Genomic DNA, 20,686 nt, shown 5'->3' with positions numbered 1-20,686 from the left:
GGGGGTTATGTTTCCCCTTTTCCAGTCAGTGGGAACTTCACCGGACTGCCACGACTTCTCAAATACGATGGATAGTGGCTTAGCAACTTCATCCGCCAGTTCCTTCAGGACCTGCGGATGGATCTCATCGGGTCCCATGGACCTGTGCACCTTCAGGTTCACATATGTTCAGACTTGAACGTATTTTAGATCAAGTAACTACTTCTCTTCCCAGCAATACTGAGTATCTCCACGAAGGCAGCTGAGTTTCGAAAGCACAGGAATGCTGGAATCCAGCACTCGCTCTGAAATCTGGGTGCTGCCCAAATTTCATTGTTATTAAGTCCCACCGTAGGACAAATATTTTCTTATTTAATAGTGAAATTGCTATTTACAATTACTGTTTACCAATTACTGTTTAATGGCTAAGGACTGTGATGTCTTTACACTGATTTAAAAACCGTCAGCCACCCACAAAGTTTACAGTGTTCTGGGTGGTTCCAGCTTCTCTGAGCTGTTCTTCTGCCTTAGCTGACAGTAGGTTATAAAAAGATGAAAGAAAAAAACTCCAAAGTTTTTAAAAAATATAAATATTGTTATCTCTTTCTCACGTACCTATCATTGCCCTACATGGAAGAAGGAATAGTTTTGTTTATTTACTGTCCCAGTCTTCATTAAGCAAAGGCTTTAGACCTACAGCTTGCACAAGATGAAGATAAACAACTGCTTTGGAAGTCATGGATATTAAAACCAGCAAGAATACATTACATAGCTGTTCTCTGTTCCCAGAAAGAAAAGGGCCTGTAAGAAACCAAGTGTTCATTTACATCCCACGAACACCTTGGTTACAAGCCTTTTAAAGTCATTTATAAAAGTGTTGGGGTAAAAAGCAAACACAGAAATCCAGCGAAGCTGATCTAATGTGGCCCCTTAAATATTTTGGTTTGTGACTGTTAGATCAGTTTTGAATGGAGTTTCTTGAAAGCAGACTTGCTTTATTTTCCACGATTTTTCAGGGCGCAGAACAAGACCGCGACCCCTGCCCATCGGAGAGTGCTGCTCTCCCTGCTGTACATCCCCTGTGCTTTTTGAGCTGTACTGAAGCCACCCAAAGCCCATATTTCTTCTCTTAAAGAATTCAGAATTATTTATTTTAGACAAAGGTTATACTTACGAGCATGTTCAGACATGAAAATCAGATTAAATTAGGATTACAAGTAGACCTAAACGATCTTTTGTGAGAAATATTTTATTCCACCGCAGTATTTTTCTAGTGGTAGGAACAAAATCATTACGCACGTTGGACAGTCTCATTTGGTAAACTGTTTTAGCTAAGAAGAAAGCAACATGGAAAGATATTATCTTTATTTTTTTCCTCATTTAGAAACATTTTTGTTTAAATTCTAGGCTTTTTTAATTTAAAAAAGGCATTAAAATGAAATAATTTTCTTAATGAAAGATAACGTATCATTTGAATTTTGGGCCACCAGAATTATTTGCACAGTAATAGGTAGAAGTAACTATGAGTACAATAACAAGTAGTATTGGAATGCCACAAATTTCTCAAAATCCAGTGTAAGCCCTCCCCTGCAAATCAGTTTGAAACCGCAGCCCAGTGCCATTAAAGTAGGGATGCATGAGCAAATAATCCATGAAGCTCAACTTTCACTGCCTTGTTGATGTTTGGGGTGGAAAGTTAGCGATGCCGAAAACACCCCAATCAAAAAAAACCCATCCTATCCAACACGACTCCCCTACAATTTTGATCCCTGAGGCACAAAGTTGAGCTCAGCCTTGAAAGGGGAGCCTGTCAGTAATTTTAGCTGTACAGCATTCGTCTGCAGTACTGTAAATAAAGACCACACGATGCCAGAGATTCATAAAAACCAGGTAAGAAAGATATTCCTTCTGCTCCGACCCGTGTTTCCTTTGTCTTCCCTGCAGCCAAAAAAATACACTTGCTAGCTGGTTGCAGGCCAAGCTCAGCCACTGCTTGCAACAGAGCGACTGCAGCGAGTCCTGCAGCAACCTGGAACCACCAGCCCCTGTGGATTCACCTGGCCAGGACCGAAACCCCCAAAGCCAATACTTTTTATGCACCAGCTAGGGAACTAGCTAATAAATGACATTTTTCAACACGCCACTGAGTGGTTTATTTTAAGTGGGAGGCTGGGCGGGAAGTTTCTATAGATATTACAGCAGAGTTAGTTAATTTATATGCTAAATATTCTGCATGGAGTTAAATCAAACGAGACTGTTAGGGTGAAGCAAACAGGAAATGAAACACTGACACAGATAACATGTCTCAAGAGTGAATGCCAAGGTTAAGAACACAGAGGTGAAGCTATTAATGGAGAAGAGCCCACCTGCGTCGCTCCAGCCCAAATGGCAGGCTGATTTTTCCCAAGCTCAAGCATACAAAAACATTAGAGATTCCTAAACAGAGAAAGCAGTTGGTGGGGAAGGAGATGGAGAGTAGGCGAGAGCAGTATCGAAGCATTTTCATAGAATCATAGAATCATAGAATCATTAAGGTTGGAAAAGACCTCCAAGATCATCGAGTCCAACCATCAACCCAACACCACCAGGCCCACTAAACCATGTCCCTAAGTGCCTCATCTACTCGTCTTTTAAATACTTCCAGGGATGGGGACTCCACCACTTCCCTGGGCAGCCTGTTCCAATGTTTCACCACTCTTTCAGTAAAGACATTTTTCCTCACGTCCAATCTAAACCTCCCCTGGCACAACTTGAGGCCGTTTCCTCTTGTCCTATCGCTTGTTACTTGGGAGAAGAGACCGACCCCACCTCGCTACAACCTCCTTTCAGGGAGTTGTAGAGAGCGATGAGGTCTCCCCTCAGCCTCCTCTTCTCCAGGCTAAACAACCCCAGTTCCCTCAGCCGCTCCTCATAAGACTTATTCTCCAGACCCCTCACCAGCCTCGTTGCCCTTCTCTGGACACGCTCCAGCACCTCGACGTCCTTCTTGGAGTGAGGGGCCCAAAACTGAACACACTGTTCGAGGTGCGGCCTCACCAGTGCCGAGTACAGGGGCACGATCACTTCCCTACTCCTGCTGGCCACACCATTTCTGATACAGGCCAGGATGCCATTGGCCTTCTTGGCCGCCTGGGCACACTGCCGGCTCATGTTCAGCCGGCTGTCGACCAGCACCCCCAGGTCCTTTTCCGCCGGGCAGCTTTCCAGCCACTCTTCCCCAAGCCTGTAGCGCTGCATGGGGTTGTTGTGGCCGAAGTGCAGGACCCGGCACTTGGCCTTGTTGAACCTCATACAATTGGCCTCGGCCCATCGATCCAGCCTGTCCAGGTCCCAACCCATTTTGTAGCGTTTAAGAAGTTGTTCCCAGGCTACTGGTAATGGGACCGAATGGAAATTACCCAAATTCTCTAAGAAGAAAATGAAATATATATAAAACGCGTGTATGCAAATCTTTATTAACACATTTCTCCGCAGTCCTGCTAATGAATACTGGTTCTTAATATAGTGAAAGATGTTGAATACCTTTCATGTTCAAAAGATTCAGTAAGATTTAAGCAGAGGCTGGACTAGAGAGACACCCCCAAAGCCACTAACCTGAACGACTCTACAAAACGACACCTCTTTCAAACCACAGGTTTAAGGACCTGGGCTGGATTTTCAGTGTGATCCACCTTTCAACAGAACTGAATGAAAAAAAGACAAAAGGAAAATCTACAAAACAAGCAACGTTAATATTCTTGTAGCCCAGACTAAACCCTCATCCCTTTACCAAAAAGGTCTGAGAGACAGTCTACTGCCTGAAGTCCTACAGCAATTATTATTCATCTCAGCAACATTTAAAGACATGATGACTATTATTTGTAGGATGTTTTCAAAATGACTTATCTATTTGTTTCCATATATAAGGATATCTAGCCTTTACAGTACATAGGGATCTATAAGATACATAGAGAGCAAATATGGCTCTTCCGTTGACAATATCCTTCCAGGAATCTTTACGACTGTATTTCATCATTAGCTTCAAAACATCTCCGTGTTTGTTCCTGCTCCTTCATCCCACAAGATACCTTCCTCTGTTAAATGTCCACTAATGAAAAAATATCCTTCATTATTATCGTGAATTCATATACCCCAGTCTTCTAAAGACTTCCTTTCTCATTGCTCATACCAGAACAGGCCGGTTTGTCAAAAAAATATACTGTGAAATATTTAAGCAGGATCTGAGCATTCTGCATGCTCTCCAAATGCCTCTCTCACAGCAAGTCCCTGAAAAGTAATTATCAGAAAGTATGAATTCGAGATAAAAGCTCTCAAATACGATAGTATAATTTTTGCAACACTGCAGGTCAGAATGATGAAATGTTTGGATACAGGTGATAAGGTACTAAGACTTGTACATCTTCAGAATACTATAATACAGCTTCAGGGCTCTGATGATGTTCTTCTCAACAACGACATTCTCATCTCTGCAGATGCCCTCATTAAACTGCTTTTCACCAAAAGAGTTCAAAATTCCTGATCTGTGGACGTCGGCGGCATTTTTTCCAGGCATTCCTCATTCTGCCTAGCTGGAAAGACTAACAGCTCCTACAAATCTCACACTGAGAAGGCAATCTGTTTACTTAGCACAGCTCTCCCAAGCATATGTTTCCTGAGCAAAGCCATAGATGGCAGCAAGTGACATTTTACAAATTCAACTTTTTTGGGGTTGGTAGCCTTATTCCATTTCATTTATTTTAGTGAAGCATATGGAATTAAGCTTTTCTCACATTTCTTATGAGCAGAGAATGACACCACTCTTGCAGTTGAAAGGTTCAGCTGCAGTTGAAAGGTTCAACTGCAAGAACACACAAATAACAACAGGCTGAAAACACAGCTACTCTACTTGAGATGCAGTAGGACCACATGCAGCATACGATTAATAGATTAGATCCTAATATAGAACAGGAGCCCAGCCAGCAAACACAACTGTTATCACAGCACAGTAATAAATATTCATAGCCAAATATAAGGGGAGGGAGAAAACAGCCCTCCATTTACAATTAAAAATGGACCTAAGCTTCTGAACTAATCAAACGGAGTAAACAGCACCGTAATGAGTCTTAATCAAATCTTATCTGGTACAAATACTCTCCTGAGAATTGTAGATATCCTAATGATGAGACAAAATGCATCCCCCTATAATTAAGTGGAAATAGGCTTAATTGCTGTGGAGGCCCCAAGACCTTCCTTGAGCACAGACCTGAGCACAAATGGGAAATCTCCCATCATCGTTGAGAAAAATTATGTCAGCCCTGGGACCAGCTACACTGCTTGGTGAGACTCAGACCGGGCTATCAAAGGATCGGAGTCTTTAGTTTGATAGAGACAAAGTAAGATGGAGAGGAAGAATTCAAGTAACCCAGCCTCAGGGTCCAGGATGCAGGCTGAAAGAAGGATTATAGAAACCAAGGAAATAGCTTCCAACTTGTCTTTTCCCTTATTTCTGCAACACAGATCAGCTGAGACAGTAAATGTTTGTCTCCAACAGTTTAAAGATAAAGGGACACAGGCAGTGGAGAAATGGAAAGCTATTTTAAGGCAAATCAGATCTATCCAACTGGCTGAACTAACAGCCGTAAAACGCCCAGCAACCTTCCTTACTGTTGTCACAAAAATGAAAGCTTAAAATACAGAAGTTCTAGTTCAGTTACCTGAGTTGGTTAAGTGCAAAGGATACACAAGAATAATTTATTTTCTCAAATTACTGAATTTCAAAGGTGTTGACCTCCTTTACAGATGATGCTTGAACTGTGCCACCTTCAACTTAAACAAGGACCCTCTGCTCTCAGTGCTTGCCTTTATCAAAATCCAGCCTTGACGCAGGAGCAGTTAAATGCTGTTCTGACAAGGATGGATCTAAACTCTGCGGTGTAGCATTAACCACAGGCAATTTTAGCGCTCTGCCAGTGCCAGAGGTATTATCAGACATATTCTAACATTTCCTTTCAAAACAAGTGAGCAAAACAAAAAAAAAAAACCCTTTAACAAAACAGAAACTTTCCTTTTTTAAGAAGAAAATATGGGTTCTGGTTATCAATTACAGTCATTGTATATCATTTGAGTCCCCGTCCCTGGAAGTATTTAAAAGACGTGTAGATGCGGCACTTAGGGACATGGTTTAGTGGGCATGGGGGTGTTGGGTTGATGGTTGGACTCGATGATCTTAGAGGTCTTTTCCAACCTCAATGATTCTGTGATTCTATGATCTGTCACGTATCAACTGTACAGGAGCACTCTGGTGTAAGCCGTATTTTTCCCAAACTTTAATCAAGGAGTCTGCTGCTCCCTGAAACATCACAAGGAAAAACACCTTCTATCCCAGGGAGAAAAAGATCAAAAATAACCCACTGAGCTGTGAACACGCCAATCTGAGGTATTATGTTCAGGCACTACATCTTGCAGAAGACAAAAATGTAGATTTCTTCAGCATGTCTTGGCTGTATGCATACTTTTACTGTATTTCTTTGCTGTACCTTCAAATTGTGCCTGCTTCCACACCCATCGGGCTTGTCAGAAACTACATAAGTTACACGTACGGTACAGTTCCTCAGTTCCTCTCAGTTGTTAGATTTCAAAGGATTCAGGGTGAGGGCAGGATTCAGGAAGAGGGCAATGAGATGAATACATCTACGCGCAATACACCCTGGAGAAACCACATTACCAATCTATATCATCTCAAGAAGGTTCTGACTCAGCTCACGTTGCATTAGATGGCACGTAGAGACCGGTTCGTCTTCTGATCGTTAAGCAGGCTGGCACTAGAGCAATGCGTCAAGAATGTAAAATTCCCCAGGCAGAAACACGCAAAGTAGAAGTGTCTAGCGATGACCAAAATAGCTTTGCCAGAAGAAAGGCAAAATTTAATCCCGACGTGCTTGTGAAGTTATCTTCCCCTTCAGAAATGATGATGAAAGAAGAGGAAGAGGGTAGATTTGCAAAGGAGAAAGCACCAAAGAGCAGGTCAAGAAGTCAAACCAGGAGAGAACGACAGGCACGCTACTCCAGAAAGGACATAAAAATAAAATGCATTTCAAGAGAAAAACACACAAAAACCAAAAGGAAGAAGGGGTAACGTCTCTGGAATGAGGAATGACGGCACACACTATCTAACACACCACAAGAGGAGAGAAAGTGTGTGCACGTACACATGCACACGCATGTGACCTACAAATAACATTCCGCAAAATGTCCATGTCTTCCAAGTGCTAGCAGTACACACCCACGATCATTTAGAAACAGTAACTCCTACACATGCTGCTCTATTTGTTTTATGGCATTTTTAACTCAGGTTCTTTATACAGCGTTGTTCATTGCTGAGCCGTGTGGCAAAGCAAGCTATTTTGCATCCTGTTCCACCGTTTCAAGTGAAGCAGATCATTGGCAGTGTTGGGTTTACAGTGGGACTCGATGATCTTAAAGGTCTTTTCCAACCTAAATGATTCTATGATTCTATAGGTATTGCAGGTTGACGCAACCATTGACTTGAGGAAATTATCTCAAGGTTACGAAATTCATACCCTGCAACCCTTGTCATCTTCTAGATGTACTATCCTCCAGCTGCTTTACTCAATTAGAATAAATAGGAGCTTTCCACGTCTGAGACTCGACCGTCATGGCTACAAACAACAGTACATTAACCAATACTTCTTGCAGTTGCAAGCAAAGCTGCATTGACACCTTCCCAATAAAACAGTTTGGGTTTTTTTAACAAAATAAAATCTACATGTTATCATCAAACCCTTTCAGACATGGCACCAGAACATATTACTCTTCCAGTTACAATCACAGCAGTATCCACTAAGTTTTGCAGGTGGTAAGGTTTAATGTGACAAGGTGATAATGAACTAACTAGTGTTAAAGGGCAAATTACTTTGGGCTGTTCATGCAGGCTGCAACCATGTATGGTGTCAGGCAACCGTAAAATACCATGCCTTCAGTAACAGCCACAAATGTAAATCCAATAAACAGTTCTTTGCATGTTTTGGGGACTTTTTTTTCCCTGTTTTTCTTTATAAATTACATACATCAAACGGACTTTCACAAAAAAGAAACAAAGCCTGTGTAATCTTTCTTCTTCTACTTTCCAAGTCCTCTTTTTCTGAATAACATGGAGGTGCTGAAAAATCTTTCTTCTTCCACAGCCAGGTCCTTCCAATAATTGACCGTAATAATAATCTCCTGCCAACTCTCCAGACACCCTTCTTTCCCCACGTGCTATCCTGAGAAGGACCTCTTTGAAGCACTGAGCTAAATCAGGGGTCTCTTTCCTTTGCTTTACTTACCAGTCGCAGCTCCTTGACCCAAACGCAGTGCAGCGGGACAGGGAAAGGGCAGTTTCATGGCTCCCCTACAGCCTAAATACGCGGCTGTAGCTTTTTGCACAAATACCACTCCCCTACCCAACCATCAGTAATTCCAACTTAATCAGTTGCACTTAAATATGCAGGAATGCTGCAAATGTTTGGTTTTCACATACTGAAAAGAATGACAACTGCATTACAAAAGAAAACATTTTTACCCAAAGCTTACATAGTTTATTCTTCTACGGATCGTATGTGTGCAAAAATCTCTTGTCTAATTAATCGTCCTGAAATTACTTAATAGTGCCACTTAGAGGAGTGGGGACTAATAAGGGTTGAAGCTAAAAGAAAAGCCCGTCCCTAAGTAAAAGTACAAAAGCTTACTGAATTCACTTACTAGCTTCTCTTAAGAAAAAAAATCTATACTATAAATAACTTACGTGGCAATATATAAAAGTCACAAAGTGGTTTACACACCTGCCATTCAATAACTCAGAGAGAACTTCGTGTCTTTGAAATACACCGTAGAAAACTTGTATCAAAAGAGAAAGAAGAAAGTCAGTAAAAATCACCCAGCCACTGAGTCGTCTTAGACTCAAGTACTTGGCGTTTTCACCATATTCTGTTGTAAAACAGAACACACGTTAAATACGAGAAAGATAAGGGATGGTTTAACTACAACACACCGCCTAGCACTGGAAACCCACAAAAATACGTTATTTGTCTATATTAGCTTTCTACCAAATACTGTAAAACACATCTCTCAGACAAAATTATTCACGCTCTCTGCCTCTCTGGAGTACTGTTTGGTGTTTATAAGGACGCACATATATGACTCCGCAGTTGCTCCTCATTAGAGCTGAGAATTGCATGCTGTTTTTTTCCCTCTTCATTGCTTTTATGAATCACCTTCCTGGCCACGCACTTCTTGCCCAGTATGTTTCCCAATGGAGCTCTATCCATCCCTCTGCTTCTGGAAAAGACCGCTGCCTTCTACAGCACGCTACAGGGTGTATTTCTGATCTCACATCTCTTTTTTTTTTTAATATATACATATAAAAACCTTCCACTTCTTGGCACTTTCCTTCCATCCTCTGTTATATTCCCTGTGACCAGGGAAACTTGCAATTTTGTCTCAAGCTCTTTTAGCTAAATCTCTCAGAAAAGTCAACCTTCTGCTGGGCAAGAGTCCTCGTGTGCTCTCAAATTTCTTCTTTGCTGCATCTGCACAGACAGTAACTGGCATGCTATCCCTGCCTTTGTGCTCTCTCTATCATTCATGCAGGACCACGGCCTAATTTCTACTGCGGCGATCCTTCTCGGCCATTACTATTGCAGCACGCACTTTTAAAATTCTAACTTTCCTGAATTTAACAAATAAAAAATACTCCTGTCAATTTTTCTCTCCACCACCTCCCCCAAGGAAACATGTACAGTAACTGGCATGCTATCCCTGCCTTTGTGCTCTCTCTATCATTCATGCAGGACCACGGCCTAATTTCTACTGCGGCGATCCTTCTCGGCCATTACTATTGCAGCACGCACTTTTAAAATTCTAACTTTCCTGAATTTAACAAATAAAAAATACTCCTGTCAATTTTTCTCTCCACCACCTCCCCCAAGGAAACTTCTTATGTCTTTGCTCAGTTTCTACTGATTTATTGGGTTCTGTTAATTATGCATTCTTAAGACTTGCAATCACTTAAGTTCCAGACTGATTTCAGTTGTACCTTTTATAATATTTTTGGGCGAGAACCTTCTCCTCTGCAACATCTTGGTTTTTCTTTCTTTCTGCTGCTGCGTTTATCTTTCATTCTCATGCTCTCTGTCCTTGCGTATTTAATCATTAACTATATATACATTGAAGTACTTTGGGGTATAGTCTGTTTGAAACAGTTTACTCAAAATGAAAGGCTATTGCATTTTAAAACACGTTCTGTCAAAAGACCATATTCTGGATTTGTTTTAAAGAGAGGCTAACATTTATCACACCAGTAGGAGGAATAATTTTACCCTGTATTTTCTAACCTCTTGAACTGTAAATCACAGTCCTAATTACATCAGGTACTCTGAGTATCTAGCAGTGTGAGAAGCGCTTAACTGAAATAATTACGTTTGCTCTACAGTTTTAATTAAACAACCCATTCAGCCAAAACCTAACAGATTAGTTCCTGTTGCTTGCAATAGGTTTTTGAATCACTGGCCGTGAAAACAGTTAACTTTTACCAACCCAACACTGGCAGTCAAGTATGAAGCTAGTTTATCTTTTCATGGGTCTTTCTTAATCCAGAACAGGTCTCACAAACCTCTGTAACCTTTTCAAAAGTACCTCAGAGTGGAAGTAGAAAGAGATCCAAAGATTATTGCAAATGTTTTCCCATCAACGTTACAAATTAATATGTATATCAAAAAATACTAGAACAGAAGGCACATCGGCGTGTGGCAGTTACTTCTAGAAGCCAAAAAGCGTGAAGACAGATATGATTACCATTTTCCGGTATTAATTCCTTCAAGCAGAAGGAAACTAGTAAACTTGAGATTGTTTTTTCTCTATTTAAGACAAAGCCCCTAAATATAGAGATTCCTGACCTTTGCACAACAGCGGAAAACGCAACAAGTTTAATCACTCTTCATCAGGAGTTTTTTTAAATATTATTCTTCTAATCATGAGTCTTTCGTTAAGTTGATTCAGTGACTTGAGAAGTATGAAATCAAGGGAAAAAATGACATCTTAAAATTCCCAGATTTTTGATGCTAAAAGCTTACATTTCCACAAACAAAATTAAATAGCTGTAACATAAATCCTTCTGTGGTAAGAAGCTGAACATGCCAAAATAATTTCCTTCTTACCTCAGCCTTGCGAATACTCTCTCTTGCTTCATCTATTTTCTGCTCCAGTTCTGCTCGGGTTTGCTCAGACATCACAGGCCCGTGGCATTCTAGCTCTTCAAGTGTCTGTCAGAAATAAGAAAACACACCACAGATGTAGTAAATGCTAGCAAGCCATTTACATGATAAATATTTCTGACAAGTCAGGGAAATTATTGTTTGATTAGATGCTGGGTTGACCGACAAAAGTCCATTCCAGGAAAAAAAGACGATGACCAAGGCAAAACACCATTTAAAAGCGCAGTAGTTCACATGAAAATTCCACTTAGAGGAACACTTTAACATCTTCATGAAAACACGGTATGTGGTATGAATCAACTCATCTATCTGTTGATGTTTACATATTTAAAATGGCTATGTTCCTCCACGTTTATGTCAGGTTGAAAAAGAGCATCTTAAACATGGAGCAAGGAGTTGCTAATGGTAGTCCTGCTGTAGGGGAAGCCGAGACAGATTTGCTGCATTTGCAGGAACATTGTGTCCAGAGGAGAATTTGCTGAATCACAGAAGACACATTGGAGTTTCTTAGTTTCCTGTACATGTACGTTGACTGCACTGGTCCAAATTAAAAACAACAAAAGCATGTGACTACACAAATCTTCACCAGTTATCTGCAAATCTGTGACCGGTTCGGTGACTACGTATTTTGCGTTATATACCCTTTGGAATATGTATATCAAAAAATACTAGAACAGAAGGCACATCGGCGTGTGGCAGTTACTTCTAGAAGCCAAAAAGCGTGAAGACAGATATGATTACCATTTTCCGGTATTAATTCCTTCAAGCAGAAGGAAACTAGTAAACTTGAGATTGTTTTTTCTCTATTTAAGACAAAGCCCCTAAATATAGAGATTCCTGACCTTTGCACAACAGCGGAAAACGCAACAAGTTTAATCACTCTTCATCAGGAGTTTTTTTAAATATTATTCTTCTAATCGTGAGTCTTTTGTTAAGTTGATTCAGTGACTTGAGAAGTATGAAATCAAGGGAAAAAATGACATCTTAAAATTCCCTGATTTTTGATGCTAAAAGCTTACATTTCCACAAACAAAATGAAATAGCTGTAACATAAATCCTTCTGTGGTAAGAAGCTGAACATGCCAAAATAATTTCCTTCTTACCTCAGCCTTGCGAATACTCTCTCTTGCTTCATCTATTTTCTGCTCCAGTTCTGCTCGGGTTTGCTCAGACATCACAGGCCCGTGGCATTCTAGCTCTTCAAGTGTCTGTCAGAAATAAGAAAACACACCACAGATGTAGTAAATGCTAGCAAGCCATTTACATGATAAATATTTCTGACAAGTCAGGGAAATTATTGTTTGATTAGATGCTGGGTTGACCGACAAAAGTCCATTCCAGGAAAAAAAGACGATGACCAAGGCAAAACACCATTTAAAAGCGCAGTAGTTCACATGGAAATTCCACTTAGAGGAACACTTTAACATCTTCATGAAAACACGGTATGTGGTATGAATCAACTCATCTATCTGTTGATGTTTACATATTTAAAATGGCTATGTTCCTCCACGTTTATGTCAGGTTGAAAAAGAGCATCTTAAACATGGAGCAAGGAGTTGCTAATGGTAGTCCTGCTGTAGGGGAAGCCGAGACAGATTTGCTGCATTTGCAGGAACATTGTGTCCAGAGGAGAATTTGCTGAATCACAGAAGACACATTGGAGTTTCTTAGTTTCCTGTACATGTACGTTGACTGCACTGGTCCAAATTAAAAACAACAAAAGCATGTGACTACACAAATCTTCACCAGTTATCTGCAAATCTGTGACCGGTTCGGTGACTACGTATTTTGCGTTATATACCCTTTGGAGAAAAAGCAGAAGCATCAGGTGCTAGGACCAGAATCCAGGATGCTCCCTCCTTCCTCTGAGGAGAGTTCTTCCTACCATATTTTGGTTACAGCCTCTTAATGCCTTCCGTCTGGTGCTACAACTTCTGGTTTTTGCTATAGGGTGACTCAGGTTCAGCAGAAGACAGGTAAGATGGTAAACGCCTACTTTGGTCTTGCTTCGCGCGTTCCCCTGGGTAGTTTGAGGAACAGCTCAAATCTCTCAAGACTAAAGTGGAACTAGAAGCCAGGTCCCCCACTTCCCTGGGCTGAAGCTCATTACAGATATTGTAGTATAGACACATCCTCTTTAACTGAATTTCATGTAGTCTGTGCAAGTTAGGCTTGATCTGAGCATGTGAAACAGATGTTTTTAGGCAGAAGTTAGCACAAGAAGTTAGCTTGGGTCCCAGCACTCTCTCCAAACAAAAGCATGAGAGCCTTGCCATAGATGTTTAAGGAACTCGGTGAGCCAAGGGATGCATTTCTGCTGGCTGCTTTTATTTATTCTCACTCCTAGGCAGTCTCAGCTGCATTCTAAAATACAGCCACCTGAAGCCCATTAGGACGTCCAAATACAGCCCTAGGTTCTTCTATGTTGAGCCACATATGTAGAAATAAATTTATCTGTACACAATTAGATTTGTGTCTTCACGTTGGATTTAAGTGCACGTTACTCATGGATTTTCCCAGTGTTGAAAAGACTTGAAATCCAAATTAATACGTTTTTTTTCTATGGGTAATATATATATATACCTGATATAGTGGAGATAAGAGGATCCCTGAAACTTTAGTTTGAACAGAAGGACGCTGTGTAGGATAGAGGTAGGTCTGTAAGTTATTTGCAGTAAAATAGAAGCTGTAACTTCAGACTTACATGGGAATAACACAACGTATTGACGAACCAAAAAGTTTGAGGAGCTCCTAACCTGGCAGTTTGAGTGTACCACGCCAAGAAAGGATAAGATGAAAATGGCAGGTTGCCCAGAGACACAACAGGACAAAAATAATTCCTGGGTGCTTGTAGCAGCTCCTCTTTCATGCAGTGGGGAGCTGCAACAAATAAAATCTGTAAACGAAAGTTCTCCTAACCTACCCGTTGGCTGTGGACGATGTTTTTGTGTTCACGGGCTACCCGAGTAGCCCATTTCCGAGCCTCCTTGTTGAGGCTGTGCTCTTCAGTCGTTCCAGTTTCTGATTCCAGTTGTCGACTCTGGAACAGAAAACAACAAGAGAACGAGTCATGACACAGACCCGGGGCTACCCCTGTAGATATGATGATATTTAGTTATAGGATACCTTTCAATTACATTTATCAGCCTGGGATCTTGTTTCATACAAAACAAGAAGGATTCCACAAAACCACCTCTCTTCCTTATGAACTTTGTGATGGTGCCATGTTGTGGAAAGCCAACTACGACAGCAAATCAAAGTTCAAAAGAAGTCACAACTCACTGTCTCAGGAAAATCAGCGGGACACTGAATACCAGACACAGTTCTAGTGCAGTGAAAGACATTCACGATGAATAAAACTGAAACAGTATTTCACTCATACACTCTATCAAAGAGATGAAGAATAACTAGCCAAGGAAGTCACCTAATTTGTATAATGAACATGCATTATAGGAAGCAAAGAGGAAAGGTTAAGTGTGATCCAACTGGCCACTTAGGCTCATTCTTTGTAATTTCTGATCAAATCATAACGCCATCAAATATTTTACAACAGCACAGCCATTTCTGTCCAAAAAAAAAATTTGTCTGCAAACAGTAACTCAAATTTCAAATCGTATTTTTGGATAGTTTCGTCTCATGCCTGCTTTTATTGTGTCAGTAACCAAAAAAATAATTTCTCCCGCTCCAGAAATGCCAACTAAAGCAAGACAAAGTAGTTCTCTATTGTCTACAGGTTGAACAGAACCCATCTGAAACTCTGAAGACAGACTTCTCAGCATTTAGTTACTGAAATAATTTCCAATCTTTCTATAATTTCCATTACTGCCACAGCAACTACTCTGTGCATTTACATAAATATCTCAGTGTTTAGGATGCAAATCAGTCTCTATCTTTTCACTAAGGTAGGTTTCCTGATATTCCTTCTGTATTTGTGGGTATTCTGTACGCATTTACTGCACATATACTGTGTAAGGATAAGTAACTTAATAATGGTTAAGTTGGAGAGAGTCCAACAAAGGGCCATGAAGATGATGAAGGCTGGAGCATCTCTCCTATGAAGAGAGGCTGAGAGAGCTGGGACAGTTCAGCCTGAAGAAGAGAAGGCTCAGGGGGGATCTCATCAATGTATATAAGTATGTGAAGGGAAGGTGCAGAGAGGACGAAGCCAGGCTCTTCTCCGGGGTGCCCAGTGACAGGACCAGAGGCACAGGAGGTTCCCTCTGAACATCAGGAAACACTTTTTCCCTGTGAGGGTGACCGAGCACTAGCACAGGTTGCCCAGAGAGGTTGTGGAGTCTCCATCCTTGGAGATATTCAAAAGCCATCTGGGCACTATCCTGGGCAACCAGCTCTGGACCAGATGACCTCCAGAGATCCCTTCCAACCTCAGCCAGCCTGTGATTCTATTTTTTTTTTTCTAAGCCAGTCTCATATTCTTCCCATCAGTAAAATTAGCTGTGAGAAGACATTATATTCACCCCACCTTCCCGGGGTGTGCTCCTGGCACAACAGAACAGATTCTTACAACATATGTTTCAGTGGTTTCTCCAATTTAAGTTAATCAATGCTCTGAAGGGGATCCTCAAGAACAACTCCTCTTTCTGGATGACTTGCTGACTCATGCACATCTCGCTACTGAGACAGTCACTGCAGTCCAGAGCCACCCTGCATTCCTTTTTATCACAAGTCCTCTTTGGGCTGATATAATCTTGCACAACCTTTGAGATCAACTGAAAAAATCCCCTTATGAATTATCACTCAAGAGGAGAGAGTATGCTTAGGGCCGCTCAAAACAAATTGAGGTTGTGTACGCACACATGAAAGAAATGACCGTTTCATTAATTTCTCTCTCTCACTCTCAACTGTACGACAAAAGACAAGGATTTTTCTCCATCAGGTGTGGTTTGAAACTAGAGGAGATCCCACAAGCATGCAAAAGTTGTTTAGGAAGGAGAAATTCAAGGTTAGTCAGCAGGAAAAGGGTGAGAAAGCAGGAAGACAAGGAATTATTTTCAGGCTAGGTGAGAAGCCTCCAGCTGATGCAGAAGAAGAGATGGTGTCACCAGGTATTTCAGCAGGCAAACTGGTATGATTTGTGTCAAGGAAGGAAGACAATTTTAATACCAGCATTTGGTATAGTCTGGAGTAAAATCAAAGAGATAGTGGGAAGCAAACCGAAGTGATTTTGAAAGCAAGATTTTTATGCCTTTAGATTACACTGCCCTCATGGCAGAGGCAATAATACTAACTTATGCTAACATCCTATCAGGGGACTTAATTGAAAATGAGGCAAAAATTGGTTCAGCTTGTTATTTTGTTCAGCTAAGCTCCTTTTCATCCAAATTGAATCTGGCCTTTATTCTTACTCATCTTCTTATTACAAGAGAGCTGGGGGTAGCGGATTCGAGGGGTTGTGAAGGAGATGATTTCCAACAGTAGAGGCAAGCGAGGGAAAGGAAGACAACCCCTACACGTACACACGCACTCCCACCACAGGGCTCTGAAATATATCTAGTGCTTCAGGTGACTTCTGGGCCACTTTCCGCCTCTATTTCAAGAAGCTGTAACTCAGCCAAGAAGCTTGCAGTGCTTCAACTTGTCCCTACAGAATGCCTTAAGGCATACATTAACAGACATCAAAAGAGGGGCGGAGGGGAGGTAGCATCCCTGTGTTGCTCACAGTGACCAAAAAAAAACCCCAAGAGGCTTTTACAATCCAGTATGCCTGTGTTGCTCACAGTGACCAAAAAAAAAAAAAAACCAAACCCAAGAGGCTTTTACAATCCAGTATAAGGTGTCAAGATATTTTAGCTCAAAGCCAGAAACAAACATTTCCGTGAAGTTCACCCACTGGAGTGGGACAGAGCCACAAAGCCCGTGTTAATGGTATTTTCAAAGTTAAAGGAACTGTTAGAGGAGGCGTAGAGCAGCCCAGAAGAGGAGGAGGTAAGTTATAAGCACGTGGTTAGCTCTGGCCTGCACAGGTAGGAAGGCAAAGCTGCCTACCAAGCACAGGACAGACAGGTGCAGCTCTCTTCACCCATCCCCTCAGTTTAAATATTAAGTTGGCTTTTGCCTGCTTTTATAGTGAGGTGGCTTTATACAATCATGTTTCTTCATTACTGTTTGACCTCTCCAATTACCTATGTTGAACTACTCTACTAGGTCACTGCAAAACGTAAGAGGACAAACACATGGATTTATTTAGGCACATTCAATCCTTAAGATAACATTTGACCTCAGTTTTTTCCCGGCTTATTAGAGTAAGCATTTTCGTACAAACTCTTCTTCCACAGCTTCCAGCTGAGTCTTAACAGCTGCAAGTCTGAGCAGAATCATTTGACATTGCCTCTCCCCTGTAAAACATCTCGCAATGAATTCTCAATGTTCCCATTGGTCTTGCTCCTACTCAGCATCTCATTTTCATTAAGAAAGAAGACTGACTTCTTTTCAGTCGCTTGATAACCTGCTGCATTATCCCAACTGTGTTTTTGGTTTTTAATCTATTTATCAAAAGCATTTGACCAGAAAAATGAACGCAAACTTTGTGGCTACTCCTAAGGGCATACTAAAAAAGAAATGAATTGTTATTGGATCAGAGTGGTTATATTAGTTATTCATAAAGCAGTATTGTATCCAAGCAGACCTCACCCTTGCTTAAAGGCCTAAAAATAAACAACATAAAAATGGGGTAATAAAAAGAGTTGGGGAAAAACCTAGAGCTGTGGTCTGTGTGGATACCAAAAATATAGGCAAAAGCAGGAGACAAGATCTAGAGGCAAAATTTAGTCTCCTGGAGAAGAAGCTGAAAACAGGGACTCCTAAACTGCACAAACCCAGGGACAGCGGTGGAATACACGGTCTGAATACTTGGCCGAGAAGACAGTGCAAGGAGAAAGGTTTCAAACCCATCAGGACCTGGAACGCTTCCTGAATAAAAGGAGCCGGTATCACAGGGAGGGACTTCACCTGACCGGTAAAAGACCAAGCTGCTGGCGCTTAAGAAGGCTGTGAAGGAACTTATAAGCAGAGGAGCAGTAGCAAGCTGACTGGCATGGAAGAGTATATGCTTCAGGAGAACTTCAAGGATGACTTGAGAAGTCTGCATCCTCAATCAGGTAAAGACAGGCTAGAGGGGTATACCAAGTAAGAAATAAAAAACCCACTGCCATTTAAATAGGTATGAAGAAAGGAGCTAAACCAGAGATTTATCTGCTACAGACATAAAAATCAAAAGTGTAGGGAAGAAGGTAGGGGAACTGAAGCGTCTGGTCCTAACCTGATTTACTAAATCAAGATCTTGCTTAAGTGTTTTCAGGACTGGAACTTGGTGGTGGCAAGACATCCAATGATTCAATTTAGCCTCTTCCAAAAAAGAGGGAAACCAAAACCACTTACCATGGCCAAGGAATGAAGGAAGAGCCAAAAAACCTGAGCTAAACATAGATGGACATTCTGCTGTTCTCTCAGGGTTTGGATTACAGCGAAAGCAGTGTTTAGTGCTAAAAATTCAATCAGTAAACCAAAAGAAAGTACTAGAGGACTCCAACCAGCTAAAGAGCTTAAAGGCTAGCAACGCTGCTTCTTAAATTAACAAATGCATTTAGCCTGTAGACACGTGTCGCTTCTCCATTTTTGTCTGAAATGTTGTTGCAGGTGCAGAACAGCCTTATGACAGGGACAAACACACAGCTTGCATTCTCTTATTTATGCAGTTATATCTGGATGCAGATGGCACATGTACAGTTTTAAGAACAGAAGAAGTTGGCTCTCAAGCCTAAAAGCTCCTTATTTTTGTAGCTGAAGACTAAAAAAGTTCGCTTCAACAAAGGAAAAAAGTAGTAAACATTTATTGCATGCAAATCACCAACACAGAACACACCTAAAAATCACAGCCATTTCTTTTAAAGAGGTGAAAATAAGAGGTTACCATGCCAGTGTTGAAAAGCAAGCTCAACCTTATGATCAACACTTGCTGGGGAGGAGGAAGGGATATGCATGACATTTTTCACACAATTGATAGCTAAACACAGCAGTTATAAGAAAATCATGAGTCAAGTTTGGTGCTCATTTTAGTCTATTATTGTAGAACTAATTTAATTTTAGTTTAGCCAAGAGCGAGCTAGGACTGACTTACATTTCAGTAAATTTTCAGCGTTACAAGCAGGACACCCCCCATCTTTAAAAATAAAGATTATTCACATACAGGGTTTTTATTTCCACTCAGATGAATGTAAAAGGACCTACATCCACTATTAATAGGCTACATAAACCTCTGTACATATGGTATGATAAAGCATAAAACAAACCAACTGACTATTGCTGCTTTATATAACCACATTCTGCTTTTTAATTTAATAAATTAACATCTCTTCTTGCATTGGTGAGTTCTGGGGGGTGCAGAAGGATAAGGAACATCCTATCAGGCAGGGAGTAAAGAAAATAATTACATTTAAACTCCTCAAAACATTTAACCTCCTCACAAGAAAGATGGTTCTGGGATATCTGAACAGAGAAAGGGGATCCTGCGACTTTTTGACATCATCTGGGCTGAAAAACAGTCCTACCATGATCGCACGGGTTTTTTTACTAAAGATATTTTCTATAGCAAAATATTTAAACCCCAACAAATACTGAAGCTATTGTCTGACATCTGGTGCAACTGAAACTCTCCTTACTAGAAGTACCCATGAAAGGAACAGTTGTACAGCCATAAGTATGAAATAATTCATCCAGTTGGTTTTTAGGGGGTTGTTTATTTTTAAATTCTGGTTCAATCATCATTTTGGGGGCTCACAACTAACCTACAAATGAGCATTAGCTAGAAATCTCCTCTGAAACATATTATGCACACAGATTGTTGCAGCAGCTGATGCCAAACATGTTAGGATAGGGCTACTGTAAAGGTTGTAGCTCTGTTTTTTCCCATCTCTGGGTTTTGGGGTTTCTTTTTTTGGAAAGACTAGAATCTGTTTTTTGTTAGATGTCAGCGATTAATACAGCTTTGTTGCTCGTAATGCCTGATGTTTTTGTACTAAGCACTTTTGTTATACAGTAGAGATTAAAAGCCACAAATCTTATTTTTTTAAATTTTAATCTTATTTATTTTTAAAAGTTTTTAATCTTCTGACTGAAATCAGTTTTGAAATAAGTGCAGTACATTTTCGTCATCGTACTTCCATTCTCACACTCATAATTATTCTTATTTGCCTCAGCTGTCACAGCAGCTGCATTCACATCCGACTTTTCCAAAAATCATAGAATCATAGAATGGTTTGGGTTGGAAGGGACCTCTAAAGCCATCTAGTCCCAACCCCCCTGCCGTGGGCAGGGACATCTTCAACTAGATCAGGTTGCTCAGAGCCCCGTCCAGCCTGACCTGGAATGTTTCCAGGGATGGGGCATCCACCACCTCTCTGGGCAACCTGGGCCAGTGCTTCACCACCCTCAGCGTAAAA

The 20,686-nt window shown here is 40.9% G+C and overlaps 1 protein-coding gene across 1 annotated transcript in view; it reads right to left on the bottom strand.

Moving 5' to 3' along the window:
* The window catches only part of FCHSD2 (FCH and double SH3 domains 2), a 177,232-nt gene that overhangs the window by 18,951 nt on the left and 137,595 nt on the right, over positions 1-20,686 (bottom strand). Inside the window, exons 10-11 of the mRNA XM_009286111.2 lie at positions 14,152-14,268; positions 12,332-12,436 (exon numbers count right to left, since the gene is read on the bottom strand). Of these exons, the coding sequence (XP_009284386.1) occupies positions 12,332-12,436; positions 14,152-14,268 (222 nt within the window). The remainder of the gene's footprint in view (positions 1-12,331; positions 12,437-14,151; positions 14,269-20,686) is intronic.

Source organism: Aptenodytes forsteri, unplaced genomic scaffold, assembly GCF_000699145.1.
Source record: "Aptenodytes forsteri isolate BGI_AS27 unplaced genomic scaffold, ASM69914v1 Scaffold231, whole genome shotgun sequence".
Taxonomy (NCBI): domain Eukaryota; kingdom Metazoa; phylum Chordata; class Aves; order Sphenisciformes; family Spheniscidae; genus Aptenodytes; species Aptenodytes forsteri.
This window is presented reverse-complemented; position numbering and strand designations above follow the sequence as displayed.